This window comes from Corythoichthys intestinalis, chromosome 9 (assembly GCF_030265065.1).
Source record: "Corythoichthys intestinalis isolate RoL2023-P3 chromosome 9, ASM3026506v1, whole genome shotgun sequence".
NCBI lineage: Eukaryota > Metazoa > Chordata > Actinopteri > Syngnathiformes > Syngnathidae > Corythoichthys > Corythoichthys intestinalis.
In genome coordinates, this window is record NC_080403.1 from 28,550,149 (window position 1) to 28,569,945 (window position 19,797).

Below are 19,797 nucleotides of genomic sequence, written 5' to 3' on the forward strand. Positions count from 1 at the left end.
ATAACCTGCGTTTCCAATTTCAGAATAGATGAGATGGGAGATGAGCTGCAGATGGGAAACTGGCGACGAGGGGCTGTCTGAATTATAAGATCACAAAGCAGATGGCTGTATCATCTATCTTCGGCAAAATCTTTCAATGCAAGTTTATTTGGTCATCCAGTCTGATGTTATTCAGTATTTTTTTTTACATTTTGTCTCCATATAACCAATAATCAGACACCCTCCATGTGTCTTTTCTATGCCATGGGTATTCTATAATTGTACATGCAGTGGACAGGCAAGCACCACACAGTACACCAAACAAGAAATGGGTTTAAATATGGCGATGGTAGAAAAACATTGAACTTGTTGGTACTATGTATTTATGGTCAGTGGTTTGAGCACAGTTTCGATTGTCCTTGGGCAAGGCACTAAACCCCAAATTACTCGCAGTGGGCATGGCAACGCCTGGTATGACAGGATCTACTGGTGTGTGAATGGGTGAATGTGATCCTGGAAAGTGCATTGGCCACTAAACTTGTATATATAAAAGTGCTTTAAAAGTTCTCTACATTACCATTTGTAAATATAATATTATTCAGGATCAGATGCCTGTGTTTTTAATTTAAATTAAGTATGGATTGTATTTGATTTACCACATTAGCATGACACTAAGAATTCTCATCATAGGTACTTGGCTGAAGTCAGATGAGACAGTGAACTTGAAGACAAAGAGAGCTGACTTTGTTGCCGCTTTGCTGCGTGGCCGCATGGTGGTGGCAGGTGGACTAGGTAAGTCTAAACAATGGTTTGTTAATAATGTAAATGAAATCAGACTGATTTGAATGAAATTCGTAGAATACCAAACAGTACAGTGTTTTCTTACAGCGAAACGAGACAAAACTCGAAATCGATTTGTATGTAACGTCAGTCAAACTTTGATTTTTAAAATGCTGGCAGATACTTCCAATCAGCAATGCCTATTTGTACACCAAGTGCCTTTTCTAGCGTACAGCGAAAATTCTGTAGTGATAATTGAAATTACCAATTAAACTACTGGAAACAATACATTTTAAAATAAAAAAAAAATATGGACATTGAACAATGCAAACTCCTAACCCCAAACCTATTACGATGCTTTGGCATAACATAAAAAGAGCTATTTACACGAGAGATCATTGGAAACTACAACAGTTTTGTACATTTGAACTCGGGCTGTCAAACGATTGAAATTTTTAATCGAGTTAATCACAGCTAAAAAATTAATTAATTGTAATTAATTGCAATTCAAACCATCTCTAAAATATGCCATATGTTTCTTTAAATTATTGTTGGAATGGAAAGATAAGACACATGACGGATATAAACATTCAATATACTCTACATAAGTACTGTATTTGTTTATTATAACAATAAATCCACAAGACGGCATTACCATTATTAACATTCTTTCTGTTAAAGGGATCCACGGATAGAAAGACTTGTAGTTCTTAAAAGATAAATGTTAGTACAAGTTATAGTAATTTTATATTAAAACTGGGGCTGTCAAAATTATCGCGTTAACGGGCATTAATTTTTTAAATTAATCACGTTAAAATATTTGACGCAATTAACGCAGATGCCCCGCTCAGACACATTTAAATGATGGTACAGTGAAACGCTCACTTGTTAATTGTGTTTTATGGAGTTTTGCCGCCCTCTGCTGACACTTGGGTGCGACTGATTTTATAGGCTTCAGCACCCATGAGCATTGTGTAAGTAATTATTGACATCAACAATGGCGGGCTGCTAGTTCATTTTTTTATTGTAAATTTTACACATTTTATTAAAACGAAAACATTAAGAGGGGTTTTAATATAAAATTTCTATAACTTGTACTAACATTTTTCTTTTAAGAACTACAAGTCTTTCTATCCATGGATCGCTTTAACAGAATGTTAATAATGTTAATGCCATCTTGTTGATTTATTGTTATGATAAACAAATACAGTCCTTATGTACCGTATGTTGAATGTATATATCCATCTTTTGTCTTATCTTTCCATTCCAACAATAATTTACAGAAAAATATGGCATATTTTATAGATGGTTTGAATTGCGATTAATTGCGATTAGTTACGATTAATTAATTTTTAAGCTGTAATTAATTCGATTAAAAATTTTAATCGTTTGACAGCCCTAATTAAAACCCCTCTTAATGTTTTCATTTTAATAAAATTTGTAAAATTTTCAATCAAAAAAATAAACTAGTAGCTCGCCATTGTTGACGTCGCCGAGCGGTGACGTCACAGCCGTTCTTCCACAGTGTCTTTAACTACGTAAGGTAGTAATTGAAGTGCACCACAAGGTGTAAATGGCGAGTTTCAAATTACTTAGAAATCAAGCCAATGAGTGAGTTTTATCCCTCGACTGACGCCGTAGTTCCCTATTTCCATTGTTCTTCACGGTCATTGAGTGCTGGCTTCACAACATACGAGACCTCTGATAGTTTGTATATTGTGACTAAATATTACCATCAAGTGTATTTGTTGAGCGAAATGATTTAAGTGCTTTTCTTTTTGTGAACATTATTTTTTTGAGAGATAGGAATATTATTTTTGTTGTGCTTTCACTAAATGATACTTATGTTTGTTGTAAAGGACTTGCCGAAGCTTATGCCAATAAACGGCACGTTCCAACGAACGCCTGTGTCCACTCGCCTTTCTCTGCCTCTTAGCTCTCAATGTGCAAAAAATGGCGTCATTGTAATCTGTTTGAGGCAATGCATGAGCAGGTCATTCCGGGCATGCGTTTAATGCGACAAATATTTGAACATGATTCATTTAAAAAATTAATTACCGCCTGTTAACGCTATATATTTGACAGCACTAATTAGAACAATTTAAAAAAAACTATCCTCATATTTGGTGCAAATCTAAGCTGCAATTACTGACACATAATGTTTGGTTGAGGCTATTGCTGCCAAAGGAATTTTAACTAGTTTTTATACCGGTCTTCTGCCAAAATCCTACATCGGCGAAACGTTCTACAAGAGGCGAATTTGACACCCAAAGTACTACCGTGCGCTTTGAACTGTGCGCTTTTTGTTTTGTTAAGGCTACAGGCAGAATGTAATAAAAATGCCTTAAGAAATTAATTAAATGTAGTTATATCAAATAAGGACGGTTTAAATACGCTATGTGACTAATGTGGTCAACAGATAAACACTCTGCTTTAAAGCTACCACAAGAAAACATAATGGTTAAAAGTATGAGAGGAAAATACATGCAAAAAAAAAACATTTTTGAGGCAATGAAAAGGTAATAAAAAACTCAATAAAAACAAAAATAGTGAGTATCGCGGCTTTTAACCGATGTGCGCATGCGCGCGAATGCTTGCGCAAGCGCACTGAGCATTGTGCAGGACCGCCGTGTAGCAAGGAACTGCAGAACACCAATTTAACTTACAAGGGTCATTCAATAAATAAGGTGAATTTTTCAGTATGAGGACTTCTAACACTGTTAGAAGCTTACTTTTTTTTTAAAAAATTTCAACATAGTCTTCCAGCACTGTCACACACTTTTCCCATCTGTGCACAAGCTTCGGTATTACCCCAGCGGGAAAATCTTTAGACTGATGTCTCAGCCAGTCGCTTACGACATTTTTGGCTTGTCACTTTCAAACTTTGTGCCATTTTTTCAGACATTGTTTCAGCTGGAACATATGGCACCATACACTGTTCTCCTATGAATTTCAACTGGTTTGCACCTTTCAGCTACCAAAAACTACATAATAATAATTGACCACTGTTGATTCATTGAAGATGCTTCTTGGTCGGTCATCTTTGTTAATCAGCAAAACTCTCAGTTTTTTTCTGCAAAAGAAATTATAACCATGTGAAAAAGAAGTAAAACAGCAAAACTAAGCTTCTATCTGTATTAGAAGTCCTTATACAGAAAAACTCACCTTATTTATTGAATGACCCTCATCCTTTTCCTATATATTGTATATTGAAGATATGTATATTTTTTGCAGTAAAAATGTAAAAACATATAATTGTTTATATCATATTGGTTTAAGAAGATCCTATTTATAGTGAATTTATGCGGAAATTGAAGAAATTTCAACGGGTTCATATACTTTTTCCTAATATATCTTGTGATCGGATTAGGTCATGAGCCTTCTGCTCTGAACACAGTGGAAGCTTTTCATCCTGTGAAGAAGAAATGGGAGCAACTGGCCTCCATGACATTCCCCCGATGCTCAGCTTCTTCCATCGTCATCAGAGATCGCCTTCTAGTGGTTGGTGGAGTCAACCAGGTACACTCAACATACGCTACTGGGCTGATATGTAAAATGTGTACGGAACTAGAGCTGAAGGCAATGTTGCCTGTCAATGAATTTAAATTTTGATTTGGATATTCATCACCCTGGTGAGGAAATTCAGCACAGATAAAGAATGAGTGAAAGCTTTTGAATTAAATGAAGAGTGCAAGATTTATTTTATTATTTTTTAATTAAAAAAAAAAAAAAACTATTGAACATTAATTTGAGAGAAATCATTCTAAAGTATTTCTACTTCAGATAAACACAAACTGTCCATCAACTCAGTGTAGGAATGAATTGATAAGCCAAACATTCATAATACATAACAATATTTACAATAGAAATGCTAAGGCGGGGGTCGGCAACCCGTACTTTGAGAGCCGCATACGGCTCTTTAGCGCTGCCCTAGTGGCTCCCTGGAGCATTTTCAAAAACGTTTGAAAATTGGACAAAGATGGTTGAGGGAAATATATTTCTTGTTTTGATATGGTTTCAGTAGGAGGACAAAAATGACACAAACACTCTTAATATTTTCCAATACTGCAAAAATGTGTAGAATAAATAATAAATTTAAACATTTCTGTCAACAAAGATTTGCGTCATAACCTGCAACACACGTTTCAATCAGCAGGGCGGGATGCCAGGCAGATTTTTTATTGTAAACAAACATGACGGCCTGAACGGGACAAGTCGCAAAGAAGTGGACCATTTCAAATCCGATCTCGGTCACATTCGTATGTGGTTTAAATCCGATCTGGGACACATTTTTCCAGAATGTAGTGGGTGGTCTGAACTGCCAAGTCTCCCGAATTGGAATACATGCAGCAATTACGTCAGCAAAGAGCGAGAGCGACAGGTACGGTAGCGGTGCAGCTGTGCGTTAGCCTTGAAGACGGCTTTTGAGGAAGGGTCAGGCTTGACAACAGTCATAAAAAATAAAATGGGTTGCGGATAAGCCTGAGACTGCTCGGGTTTCTTTCTGTTGCATATGAGCAATATTTCAAGATTGCTTACACGCCCAAGAGTCGGGGCAAACTGTCCATATGTGTGTGTGTCATGCACTGACAGTGCGTGCATGCTATCGATCCATATACACTTTGAATATAAGACTTAACGGGGATTATTTATGTCTGTTATTTGTGTCCTCTTTGAAAATCAAAACATTATCACCCTGGAATTACATGCAGAAAGCATGTGTAGTCATTTGTTTTGATGCTTCTGCGCAAGCGGGTCAGTTTGCTCAGTACGTCGGACTGCGAATTAAAGTGCATACGTAATACGTGAACGAGCTCGCCTACCCTCAGAGGAGGGCAAAAAATAGATTTAAGAAGTGGATTGTATCGCCACACTCCACTACTGCTGCATGTTTTATTGCAACCCGGGCGATAATGGCGTGATAAAGCGTGGAAAACCGTTCACAGATGGTGAGTACATGAAGGACACTATCATCAACATATCAGTACACCTATTTGCAGACTTCAAAAACAAATCCGAGATAATAAAGAAAATCAAAGACATGCCCGGATGAGGAGCATTTTATACACGTTCCATTTTGTTGCTTTTCGAAGCCTCAAAATAAAAACGACATCAAAAATCGGATTTCTTCATGCATTTCTATGATTTCATAAAAGCAATTTAACAATTCATTAATATTGTAATGAAGTTAAGCTTAAAGTGACGCTTAAACTGGCATCATACAACAGAGTAGTGACGTGGTGCGTTGGATACACTGCAGGGATAATAAATATTAAATCATGAAGGCTCATTGTGTATTTTTAGCCAACTTAGTAATTTTGATAGTAAGCTAATATAGCTAATACAGGTACATACAGCATGTGTTGCCTTCATTGTTAGGATTATTCAAGGCTATTAATTTTTTGCAGCTCCAAACATATTTGTTTTTTTGTTTGTTTTTTTGGTCCAATATGGCTCTTTCAACATTTTGGGTTGCCGACCCCTGTACTAAGGGGAGCAAAGTATGAAACTGTATTGTTAGATAATTTTGATATATAGTAAATGTAAATGTTGAAATTGAAGAAACCCAAGTTTGTTCTAACTTTTTATCACAGTTCCAGGTCTAATGGAATGTCGTTTGTCACGCTATGCCGTTTCTCATGATGTCTTTATTTGTTACTCGTAGGTGCCCAGCTCGGCCCATGAGATTCTGTATGTAAAAGAAGAGGAATATCTGTAGTTTGATCCAAAATGAATACTGTACATCAGCAGGAGTCCCCTTTTTAGTCACAGTGTAGAGCAACATGATTGTGAACCACTGCAGTGGGAACTGTATTCCTTTCATGCAGCGTATGAGACAACACTGCCCCCGGTTGGGCTAAAATAACACTGCAACCTACGTTGAGGCCCCATCGACAGTACTGCAGATGACATTTTTTATGATGCAAAATCAGCTTTCTGAGGAAGTCTTATAATATTTCTACATTGTACGTTGTAGTGCACATGTTTTGTTGCTTATGCCTTGTAAAGTAGAAACTGCTCTGCAGTGCTTATTAAATTTGTTACGCCACCGCATAAAGGCCTGTTTTGTGCCAGTTATCCTAAATACAATGTTTAATAAATCACGTAGAAGCTCTTTAACAAAAATTACATTAATTATTAATTTTTTATCACTGGCCAGTGACCAGTTCTGGGTGCACCACTTTCCTGCCTATTATTATTACTAATTATTGTCACTGGCTTCTTAATTCCAATGTAAAAAAATATATATATATCCTGAAGAATGTAATTTTTAAAACAATTATTGGCATGTTACATTATCATATAATATATAGATTTTGATGGTCACTGAGGCAAAGAGACGGGGTGGTCTAATAAATTTGCAACGCACCATATTTAAGCTGAAATGTTTTCCATTGTTTAAATGCATGACATCAAAATTTAAAGCTGAATAGTATACAATACAACACAACTAATAATTTGGAAACCAATATAGTTGGATAGTGGACTCAACTGTCATATAACAGTGCCTAAAATGCGGTCTGATTTTGAATTTGCACTAAAGCTGAACTTTTCAATCAGTATTTCAGTTAGTTCGTAACAAAACATTATTTCCACTTCCTTTTGTGTTGTAGCAGTGTACATTTAATAGTAGATCAGCTTTAATATAATTAATTAACAAAGATGTAATTAATAAGTAATACATTACATTTTGCTTTTAGATATGGGCAAATACGGTACAATAAGCTGATTGTTTATTTATTATTAAAGCAATACCAATTTCCTATTCTTTTCTGGTGGTGTGAAATCTTGAATTCTGGCCAATATTAAAAGCCCCGTTCAGGTTGTCACCAATTTGATCTTTGGCAGAGGTATCCGGAAACAAATTCGGCCAAGTAAAACCAGTTATGACATTGTGCCCCATCAACTTCAAAGTACTACTTTGCATATTTTCTCATGCCTCTGTAAATCATGGGCCTGAAGAATCATTGTCACTTTAGCCACTTGTACAGCCCGGGTCTGTTCTCTCTTTGTGTCTACTAGATCGCAGTGAAGAGATGCATGAGTGAGACACCCATTAAAGCACTGACGTCATTAATTAGAGGAAATAATCATCCGATTGCACTGCCCGGCAATGTACGCAAAGTCAGATATGTCCTGGACAATTGTGAAGACAAGACCACAGTTTTATTTTTACTTATTTATCGATTTACTTATTGTGTGTGTAATTTATAGACTTTGCAAAGCCTTACAATAATATATAAACTATAAATAAAATGTGACTCAGTAGATTGCTGACCTTAGCTCTATGCCAAACTTAAAAAAAAAGAAATAAAAACAAAAGACATTAAAAATGTGTTGTGCAGTATTTGTTTGTTTGTAAATTCCTTTAAAGATTGATTATTGGATTATAATAATACAATCATGTTTACATGCGTCTACGTGTACTACAAGTAGGTTTACTTGCGTTTACTTGTAATACAAGTACAGTGCCTTGCAAAAGTATTCGGCCCCCTTGAACCTTGCAACCTTTCGCCACATTTCAGGCTTCAAACATAAAGATATAAAATTTTAATTTTTTGTCAAGAATCAACAACAAGTGGGACACAATCGTGAAGTGGAACAAAATTTATTGGATAATTTAAACTTTTTTAACAAATAAAAAACTGAAAAGTGGGGCATGCAATATTATTCGGCCCCCTTGCGTTAATACTTTGTAGCGCCACCTTTTGCTCCAGTTACAGCTGCAAGTCGCTTGGGGTATGTTTCTATCAGTTTTGCACATCGAGAGACTGATATTCTTGCCCATTCTTCCTTGCAAAACAGCTCGAGCTCAGTGAGGTTGGATGGAGAGTGTTTGTGAACAGCAGTCTTCAGCTCTTTCCACAGATTCTCGACTGGATTCAGGTCTGGACTTTGACTTGGCCATTCTAACACCTGGATACGTTTATTTTTTAACCATTCCATTGTAGATTTGGCTTTATGTTTTGGATGATTGTCCTGTTGGAAGATAAATCTCCGTCCCAGTCTCAGGTCTTGTGCAGATACCAACAGGTTTTCTTCCAGAATGTTCCTGTATTTGGCTGCATCCATCTTCCTGTCAATTTTAACCATCTTCCCTGTCCCTGCTGAAGAAAAGCAGGCCCAAACCATGATGCTGCCACCACCATGTTTGACAGTGGGGATGGTGTGTTCAGGGTGATGAGCTGTGTTGCTTTTACGCCAAACATATCGTTTTGCATTGTGGCCAAAAAGTTCAATTTTGGTTTCATCTGACCAGAGCACCTTCTTCCACATGTTTGGTGTGTCTCCCAGGTGGCTTGTGGCAAACTTTAAACGAGACTTTTTATGGATATCTTTGAGGAATGGCTTTCTTCTTGCCACTCTTCCATAAAGGCCAGATTTGTGCAGTGTACGACTGATTGTTGTCCTATGGACAGACTCTCCCACCTCAGCTGTAGATCTCTGCAGTTCATCCAGAGTGATCATGGGCCTCTTGGCTGCATCTCTGATCAGTTTTCTCCTTGTTTGAGAAGAAAGTTTGGAAGGACAGCCGGGTCTTGGTAGATTTGCAGTGGTTTGATGCTCCTTCCATTTCAATATGATGGCTTGCACAGTGCTCCTTGAGATGTTTAAAGCTTGGGAAATCTTTTTGTATCCAAATCCGGCTTTAAACTTCTCCACAACAGTATCTTGGACCTGCCTGGTGTGTTCCTTGGTTTTCATAATGCTCTCTGCACTTTAAACAGAACCCTGAGACTATCACAGAGCAGGTGCATTTATACGGAGACTTGATTACACACAAGTGGATTCTATTTATCATCATCGGTCATTTAGGACAACATTGCATCATTCAGAGATCCTCACTGAACTTCTGGAGTGAGTTTGCTGCACTAAAAGTAAAGGGGCCGAATAATATTGCACGCCCCACTTTTCAGTTTTTTATTTGTTAAAAAAGTTTAAATCATCCAATAAATGTTGTTCCACTTCACGATTGTGTCCCACTTGTTGTTGATTCTTGACAAAAAAATTAAATTTCATATCTTTATGTTTGAAGCCTGAAATGTGGCGAAAGGTTGCAAGATTCAAGGGGGCCGAATACTTTTGCAAGGCACTGTATACTGGCCAGCACAGTAAAGATACCAATGCAATTTTTCCTGAAAATGCATTTTCTAGTGTCTGATTGAAATGCAATATTGCTAAGATAACGCAGCTTAATTCTCCAACGTGAAGCACTTGTCTGACAGCCTAAAGGGTTCTGTGCACTTCAATATTCCATTACCACAGTACTTGCCTTCCGCGTCCCATGATGCAAGGTTTTACTTGTTAAAAGTAGGGGGGGGCGGAAGGCGAGTACTACCGGCCACAGCTGGAACCTTCTTCAATAGTTCGATCCTGGTTGCAGTACCATTTTTGGCTACCAAACTTTCATATTGCTTCTTTAAGATCTGGTGACTCCATTTTTATTTTTAAATTATGTTCATAACAATGGTCAAGTTATATTTTTTGAGGCGGGAGAAATGTAAGGTGTGGCATCGGGTGCACAAGAAAGCCCGCCCGTCTCATCAAACCATAGGACATGGTTTCAGTTATCCATGTGCTTTGTTGACATGTCTTCGCAAACTGTTTGCGGGCTTTCTCGTGTACCGTCTTCAGAAGATGCTTCCTCCTGGGGTGACAGCCATGCACACCAATTTGATGTAGAGTATGGCGTATGGTCTGAGTACTAACAGGCTGACCCCCCACCTCTTCAATCTCTGCAGCAATGCTGCCAGCACTCCTGCAACAAGTCACATGACATTTTGAAGGAAAAATGACAAGCAGTACTCAATTTGGACATTTAGGGATGTGCATTTTTTCATAGGGGTGTACTCACTTTTGTTGCCAGGGATTTAGATATTAATGGCTATATTTTGAGTTATTTTGAGGGGAAAATAACTCTATTATATAAACTGCACACAGACTACTTTTTATTGTGTTAAAGTTTCATTTTGTCAGTGTTGTCCTATGAAAAGATATACTCAAATATCTGCAGAAATGCGAGGGGTGTACCCACTTTTGTGATACACTGTAAGATCCACTGTCGAAGCAATTACTGTGTTAAAAAATGGAAGCTAAACATGACTGTCAATCTCCCTTGGACTGAGGCTCCATGCAAGATATACCTCGTAGGGTCTCAATGATCCTAAGAATGGTGAGGAATCAGCCAAGAACTAAACAGGAGGAGCTGGCCAATGACCTGAAAGATGCCGCGTGTGTGGTGATTTGCATTTACCAAGAGTTATAGAATAGAATAGAATAGAATAGAATAGAATAGAATAGAATAGAATAGAATAGAATAGAATAGAATAGCCCTTTATTGTCATTATAAAGTTGTACAATGAAATTGTGGAGCATCTCCGTTTACAGTGCAGGATAAGTTAAATTAGATTGGTTTCTAAATAAGCTACATTTCCAGGTGGAAAAAGTTGTGCAACCATATTGTCTTGGGTTTTTTTTTTGTTTTGTTTTTAACTCCCTGTCTATCAAAATAAGTTATATTAGTTACAGGCTACAGCACATTAATGTTCTAAATACTTGTTAAATTGAAATGTTCAACCCCACCAAAATGGCTTTTGAACAGAGGTGTGAAGAATTGTTATGCTCATTCAGTTGGATTTAGCATACTCCGACTAATAGCGGGATACAACCAGATTGTGAATGATACCGTAGCCTATGTAACCATTGGGAAGTGCAGCTTAGACTTTAGTACAGTTCACCACTCAATGCTGTCTACACAGACTGTGATTTAAAAGAATGCATTGCACCACAGTGTGAATAATTTCCACTTGTTGTGGATTTCTGCCAAAAGATCCGATTTGATCTGGACAAAATGTTTCAAATTCACTTGTTACATAAACTTGTTGGAACATGAGTATTTGCCTTGTTAAATGTTGCATGGCGAGTTTGTCTAAAGTCCACTCATTATCAGCTGGGGCATTTTTGTTTTTGATCAATCAATTAATCTGATTTAGTTAAAAATGTAATTAGACACAACAGCAACTTGTCTTGGAGAAGTCATTCTGCAATTGAAGCAATTTGGATGTATAGGAACACAATGTGATACAACTTCACACAAATTACCAACGGATTTCAACACTGCTCTCCAGACAGTTAAAAATTCATATTTATAGTACACGCTGACTTTACGGAAGGAACGTGACAGAACATATTGTGTAAAAAGTTTCTCTCGAGCCTCAAACCGTTTTTCAAAGGCTGTCAAAACAAAGAAGAAACCACTTAATATGGGGGTCTTCCTTTTAAGAAGAGAGGGTGGAAGTGTCCTGGTTATGTTTGTTGAGCAAATGCTTAATAATTAAATATTACTCATTCAAATCCATGGTGAATCATGTATTTATTACTTATATAAGTACTCGGATGCAAACATCCACACCTAAGGGAAGACAGCATGAAAATCTACAAGAACATTTTATGATCTTTTTCTCAGTGGTGTCATAATGTGTTTCTTTGTGTAATGGATAAGCTATGTGTAGTCTCCAAGATGTTACTGTTTAGTCACACAGGAAAGCAGAGCCATTCACTCTGAGCATCCCAAACTTGAACAAGGACAAACTAGTTAATTTGTAAGGCTTTTTGTTACTGTCTAACATTTTCTTTTTCCATTCACAATTAAATTTGTCTTAACTAGTTGTGTGATGTCGAAAACAAATAAATAAATAAAAAAAACAAAATAAAAGAATCAAAAATCACACATTGGAAGAGTTCTGAGGAGGATAATACTTTGATGTAGAGATGCACGATAATATCGGTCACCGATAATTATTGGCCGATAATGGCAATTATGACGTCACACAGATAATCCACATAAAATGAAATTCAACCGATAATGCAATCCGATAATTATATACTTGATTTAGCCTCCAAATGTGCGCAATCAACAGTTTTGTCCAATTCTGCTAGTTTTAAGGAGGTGTTTTTGCAGTGTAGTAATGTGATATATGTTAGGAATAGCTTACTTTTAAAAGCATTTTAGTGCAACTTGGGTGTTTACTCTCTAGGTAATTGTTGCCAAAAGCTTACCATTACACAACGTCATTGCCATTGCTTAGTTGTTGGAATTTACTACTCGTTCACATTTGATGTGGAAAAAAATAGCACTAAATTACATTTTTGCACAGTAACATTTGATCTTTGTATACTTAAAATTTTTACACACATATTTGAATAGAATTATCGGAGTGACATTATCGGGTGGAAGGGGCAGGAAATTATCGGTTATCGATATTGGTTGAAAAATGTATTATCGTGCATCACTACTTTGATGTTTTACAAACAGATATGAAAACTATCAAGAAGCAACATTTTAATTTACACAGGAAAATTACTCACTAGCAGGTTGTGTTTGCTCTGATAAATAACTGCAAATTAACATAAATACATACTGCAAGTGAAGAAGGAAATTAACTTTGGTAAATTGGCCACTCCCAGCTTCCTCAAAGTTAGGTTCGCTCTAAAAGAAAAAGTATATGATGAGCATTACAGATGTGATCTCATCATGAAGAAGGGAAGAATACACTGTACAAGGACTAGTTGGTTGATGCATAAATATGAAAAATGTTGAAAATCTCATCAAGCATGTATGATCATCCAACAATGAAATAATCTTACCTGACAACTATACAGAAAGAAGTATTCATTTGTACATGTAATTTTATATTTCATTCAATATCTTTGATATCTAGTTTTAGATCTAAGGAATACTATGCTATCTGTCCTCACTAGTAAGAAGACAGTTCAGTGCACAAAGAGCATACTAGTGCTAAGATACTGAATTTTATCTCATACAGCGTTTTATTGCAGCGTTTGGACAAAAAATGCTGCCCTTCTGAGTTTGTGAACAACGTGCGTCTAGAATTTTTTCTGTAGGCCTCAGTAAGCATCTCAGACTCATTGGGCACAATTTTCATGTCCAACGCAAATTTAGTGTGTGAAGAGGCATTCCAGAATGGTTGTTAGCAATTTATAATTTTCACACACTGGTAGGCACATTTGAAAGGAGGACTAAGTAACTACGGACGTTTGAGGCTATTTCACGCTAATCACAGCAGAGTCTCTCATTCCCTTTAAAATGCAACACACTCACATCTTGCATCCAAAGATGTCCCTGTGGAAAAGTACGCAGTAATCCTTGCATAACTGAAGCATTGTCGCAGCGCACGGCCGGTTTAGCAACGGAAAACATAAGCGAGTAATCTCATTAACTGAAATGGTGATGACCGTTGGCGACATACAGTGGGGCAAATAAGTATTTAGTCAACCACTAATTGTGCAAATTCTCCCACTTGAAAATAATAGAGAAGCCTGTAATTGCCAACATACATCAACCATGAGAGACAGAATGTGGGAAAAAAAAACAGAAAATCACATTGTTTGATTTTTAAAGAATTTATTTGCAAATCATGGTGGAAAATAAGTATTTGGTCAGTACCAAAAGTTCATCTCAATACTTTGTTATATACCATTTGTTGGCGATAACGGAGGCCAAACGTTTTCTGTAATTCTTCACAAGCTTTTCACACACTTTTGCTGGTATTTTGGCCCATTCCTCCATGCAGATCTCATCTAGAGCAGTGATGTTTTGGGGCTGTCGTTGGGCAACGCGGACTTTCAACTCCTCCACAGATTTTCTATGGGGTTGAGATTAGGAGACTGGCTAAGCGACGCCAGGATCTTGAAATGCTTCTTACGAAGCACCTCCTTTGTTGCCCTGGCTCTGTGTTTGGGATCATTGTCATATTGAAAGACCCAGCCACGTCTCATCTTCAATGCCCTTGCTGATGGAAGGAGATTTTCACTCAAAATCTCTCGATACATGGCCCCATTTATTCTTTCCTTTACACAGGTCCTCCTGGTCCCTTTGCAGAAAAACAGCCCCAAAGCACCATGTTTCCACCCCCATGCTTCACAGTGGGTATGGTATTCTTCGGATGCAATTCAGTATTCTTTCTCCTCCAAACACGAGAACCTGTGTTTCTACCAAAAAGTTCTATTTTGGTTTCATCTGACCATAACACATTCTCCCAGTCCTCTTCTGGGTCACCAAATGCTCTCTAGCGAACTGCAGCTGGGCCTGGACGTGTACTGGCTTCAGCAGGGGGACACGTCTGGCAGTGCAGGATTTGAGTCCCTGGCGGCGCATTGTGTTACAGATAGTAGCCTTTTTTACTGTGGTCCCAGCTCTCTGTAGGTCATTCACTAGGTTCCCCCATGTGGTTCTGGGATTTTTGCTCACCGTTCTTGTTATCATTATGACGCCAGGGGGTGAGATCTTGCATGGAGCCCCAGATCGAGGGAGATTGTCAGTGGTCTTGTATGTCTTCCATTTTCTAATAATTGCTCCCACAGTTGATTTCTTTACACCAAGCGTTTTATTTATTGCAGATTCAGTCTTCCCAGCCTGTTGCAGGTCTACAATTTTGTCTCTAGTGTCCTTCGACAGCTTTTGGTCTTGGTCATAGTGGAGTTTGGAGTGTGACTGACTGAGTTTGTGGACAGGTGTCTTTTATACTGATAATGAGTTAAAACAGGTGCCATTAGTACAGGCAACGAGTGGAACCTCGTTAGACCTCGTTAGAAGAAGTTAGACCTCTTTGACAGCCAGAAATGCTTGTTTAGGTAACCAAATACTTATTTTCCACTCTAATTTGGAAATAAATTCTTTTAAAATCAAACAATGTGATTTTCTGTTTTTTTTTTCACATTCTGTCTCCCATGGTTGAGGTTTACCCATGTTGACAATTACAGGCCTCTCTAATCTTTTCAAGTAGGAGAACTTGCACAATTGGTGGTTGACTAAATACTTATTTGCCCCACTGTACATACAGGTACGACTGCGAACCTTATGTATACCGTATATCTGCATGCCATCTAATAAATTGATGTAAAAACAATAGTAATAAGAATGATAATAATTAGTGTTGCACCGATACCATTTTTTGGCCCCGATACCGATACCTGGCTGTGCAGTATCGGCCGATCCTGATACTACTCCGTTCAAATATATATATATATATAATTTTATAATTTTTTTTTTTTTTTTAAATTCCCAAAGAGCTACATACTTGGATGTGAAATCATTGCTATCATGGCTTTGTCAGGCTGCTGCTTACCTTTGCTTAACAGGAAAAAGACTAATACAAAGTGAATCCGGTAGAACTTTTTGTTGCATACCTGGTATGGGTGACAATAGTTGAATAAACCTTTGGCTCTCAAAGGCCAAAACAGTGCTAAAATTGTGAATTTAATACATGTCTAATACTAGCTCAACAGTAAGAAAGTAAAAATACATTCATTAAAATAAACTTTGAATGAATTGAATAAACTTTTTTAAACCTCTCAAAGGCCAAACAGTGCAACTTTCATGAAATTATATGTAATAAATAATAATAATAATTGACCACAGCATCCTGCCTCTCTATTAGCCTCCCTCTTTGTGCACCAGCAGACTTTTATGAAATTATAAGTAATAAATAATAATAATAATTGACCACTTTATCCTGTCTCTCTATTAGCCTCCCTCTTTGTGCACCAGTCGCAAATAACTCAGCTCCATCTATAGCAACACACAAATGCACACAGCGCACACAAACACAGCTTAGCTGCTTAGCTTAGCTTACTTCTACAGAACTTTTGAAACAGGTCTCAAATTACTGTGGAATTTTTCTCTCAGTAAAAGACAAGAAAAGTAAAGTACCTTTGACTTCGGGATGGACCAGTTGAGTAGCAATAGCTTGACTGGTGTGTGTGATCCCTTGAATTAATTCACATGATATACTACGCTTTCACGCTTTCCAGTCGGTTGTCAAGCTAACCAGGGAAAGTTGGAAGACTTAGCTGCCCCAGACATTTGAAAAGCTTATTGCCATGCCTTCTCCAACTTTTCTAAAACATCTCTCGTTATTTTATATTTTAGCGCAGGATAGTCATCTTCTTAATTCATTTGCGACTTTGGACCTTATACTCGGTACTGCATGAGCCGTAAAAAGCAGGATTCCCACTCTTTCAACAAAGGCAAGGGGCAGGTTACAGACAAGAGTCATTTTGGTGATTTTTTTGGACATCTGTCTTGCTGCTTTACTCTTCTCGTCCTACTGCCTAGGGTTCGCTGCTGCGGTCCATCACCAGCCATTGTACTCGACGCTGAACTATTCCGAAACCGCAGACATTTTCTTGTCCTACTCCTAGTTTGTTTTTCCTCTATATGAAAACGCTGCCCCCGCATTGGTTAAGAGCAACTATTGGCCAGCTCTCATTGGTCTGGAGCAGGTAAATAGCGATAGCTGCTTGGCATGCAAAGTAGTGGGGAGAAAGTGTCAGGAGAAAAAGGCTGCGTTCGTTCAGTGTTACCGAACCGGTAAATGGTATCAGTGCCCTGTTTGTTGGTACTCGCCGATACCACCATTTCGGGCCGGATCGGCCCCCCCTGCCAATACTGGTATCGATATCAGTGCATCATTAATAAATCATAGGTTCAATTAATGTTTTTTAATAATATTTTAGGCAGGTCCTAGCATCTGTCTGTCTGTCTCATGATCCAGTTTAGCAAACTAGCATTGGAACACCGTCACAGACAATTAATTTTGTGCTTTCAGATAGTCTAACCTTTAGTGTGACTTTTTGTAACCAGATTGACATTACATCGGTGTATCTTACAAGTCACAACCTTGCTACACCAGAGCGTCAGACTAGGCACAGAGCAGTCTGCCAAATTCCCAAACAGGTTCAGTGAGGCTTGGGCTGAACAGTAGCCAATTACACAGTCTAATGATACTCATGTTGCTATATGGCGGAAAACACAGACAACTGAAAAAGCAGTTTCTGCTCTTGAACTCCTCTTTAACTCATTTGCTCCCAAAAACGTATAAATACGCTCTATTTTTAAATGTTTCAGTGTCCCAAAGACGTATTTATACGTCTTTTACATTATTTTTCATAAAAGACATCTCTGGGTCCTGAATCAACTGAGCTCCAAAGCACAAAGCTGAAAATCAATTTTAAAGCAATAAAACTGGCCACTGGAGGGCAGTAGCGCATTTGTAAGACCCACAACTCGATTCAACACCAACGAACGGCCGGGCAGCACGGTCGGAGCGCTGGCGCAATGATACTAGGCGGCGGACAAACGAGCAGAACAACCGAGAGGACGCCCGGGATGCCAGGCGCTGGGCGACCGAGCAGAACGGCTGCAACCACCAGTGCAGCGGGCTCGCCGAGCAGAGACTCACAAAAATCCATCTTTGTGAGACAGGCAACGATGAGGGAAAAGTTTACCCGGCTGACGCAGTGACAACAGCGTCATCTCTCAGTTAGTCAAGTGTAAATAAATTGTTACTTTGCTATCAAACATTATTCAGATGTTTGGGATGTAACTAAATCAAAAAATAGCTGTGTTAAAGTCAAAGTTATGTTTGAAATGTATGCGTTTACAAAAAGCTCATTTTCTCCGTTTTTTCATCAGAAATTGGAAAATTGCTCAAACTGAGCTATTTTCTAATGCTGATTTCTAAAGAATGTAAAAAGATATGAACTTACTTTTTTTCTGCTGAAAAAAGAGAGTGTACTCTTTTTTTTGGTGGGTTCCATGTTTATATAGCAATAGAACAGAATTTTCTGTAGGCCTTGCAAAATCAGTCAAAATCCAGTAAAACGGCCGGGAGCAAAGGGCCTTGCTCTGGTGAAAACGGCTGGGAGGGAATGGGTTAAAAGAAACTGCTGTATTTTAAGCCAAAACAACTGTTATGTTTGATAGAACAATATGTCTATAAGATTCATGGCGCATTTAGCCCCCGAACTATCTTTAATTTGTCCGTTTTACCCTGAAAACCCCCGTTTACAGATGTCGCGCAACCGCTTTTGTTTCAACCCAGCCATAAAACGAAGGTAATTAATTATATTTATTATTCAAAATGTCTGTTGTTTTTAGCTTAGAATCATTAATTGGTGTGTCATATTTCATTTAAAAAAAAAAAAAAAAAAAAACGACTTAAAAAAATATTTTTTTCACATATTTTAAACTTTTAAACAAATGATGTCACAATGAAAAAAATGGCATCTGTAAAAAAGTCAGGATATCTACCTCATCACTAACACTTAATTGTATTTTTTCTCTGTTACTGTCGCATTTTCTCCGATGTGTTAGATGTTAAATAATCGATCCAAAAAAAAAAAAAAAAGATAAAATATGTTTAAAAGCGTAAATATACTGTATGAAAAAGAAACTCTCAACCACTCCTTGATGTCTGTGATTTCTGCATCGCGACCCTTGTTAAATTACCATGTTTCACCCATAAAATCCCCCAAAAATCCAGCTGTGGACATTCACAGCTGTGTCTTGACACTCTGCTGCCACATGGAGTTTTTGGATCGAAACAAGGTAAGTACGCGATAATATCTCGTTAAAGTCATGGCGTCTGTAATTCTGCTCTCGCGTGCTCTCACCTCCAGATAGGGTTTTGCTGTTTGCTTTGCCTGTTCAAATTTCTTTTCCCCCAGGAAATTGAGATTTTAAGCTTTCCAATGATGTATCACACATACATATCGGACAATTTTGAAAGTTGGCCAAATTGGGGCTCTCAGAGCGGAACTTCAAGTCACCTAAGTGTTTTCTGCCATCAATAAATAGAGAGAAAACAGGTTGTGTTTGTATAATATGTATTTAGTCATTCACCACAATAAAAAATGACAAGAGTTTGCACTTGAGAGTAGATTTAACATAGGTAAGAGATAGTAGAAAAGGTTAGTTCCATCAGATCCCGGGCATTGACTCCCCTGAGTATTTTGACATGTGCACCTTATAGGGTGAGCTCGACAGAGACTATCTTGCTGCGGAAATTAGGTGGCAATTATTTACCTCTGGCTGCTCATCAACTTTAACTTGAGCACAACACAGGTAATCCACTACAAGTAATAAACGGGAGGCGGGGGGGAGATATCATAGCACAGATGGGTTTGGGTGCTGCTCTACCTTGCCGTCTATTTATGTTGATCTCAATTAGCATC

General features: G+C 37.8%; 1 protein-coding gene across 2 annotated transcripts in view; it reads left to right on the forward strand.

The window, feature by feature from the left end:
* klhdc8a (kelch domain containing 8A) overlaps positions 1-8,256 on the forward strand; it is a 29,006-nt gene extending 20,750 nt beyond the window's left edge. For both annotated transcript variants that reach the window (XM_057845889.1, XM_057845890.1), the window contains 3 exons: positions 670-771; positions 4,130-4,278; positions 6,425-8,256. In XM_057845889.1, the coding sequence (XP_057701872.1) occupies positions 670-771; positions 4,130-4,278; positions 6,425-6,478 (305 nt within the window). In that variant the 3' untranslated portion in view covers positions 6,479-8,256. The remainder of the gene's footprint in view (positions 1-669; positions 772-4,129; positions 4,279-6,424) is intronic.
* Positions 8,257-19,797: the final 11,541 nt, after the last annotated feature.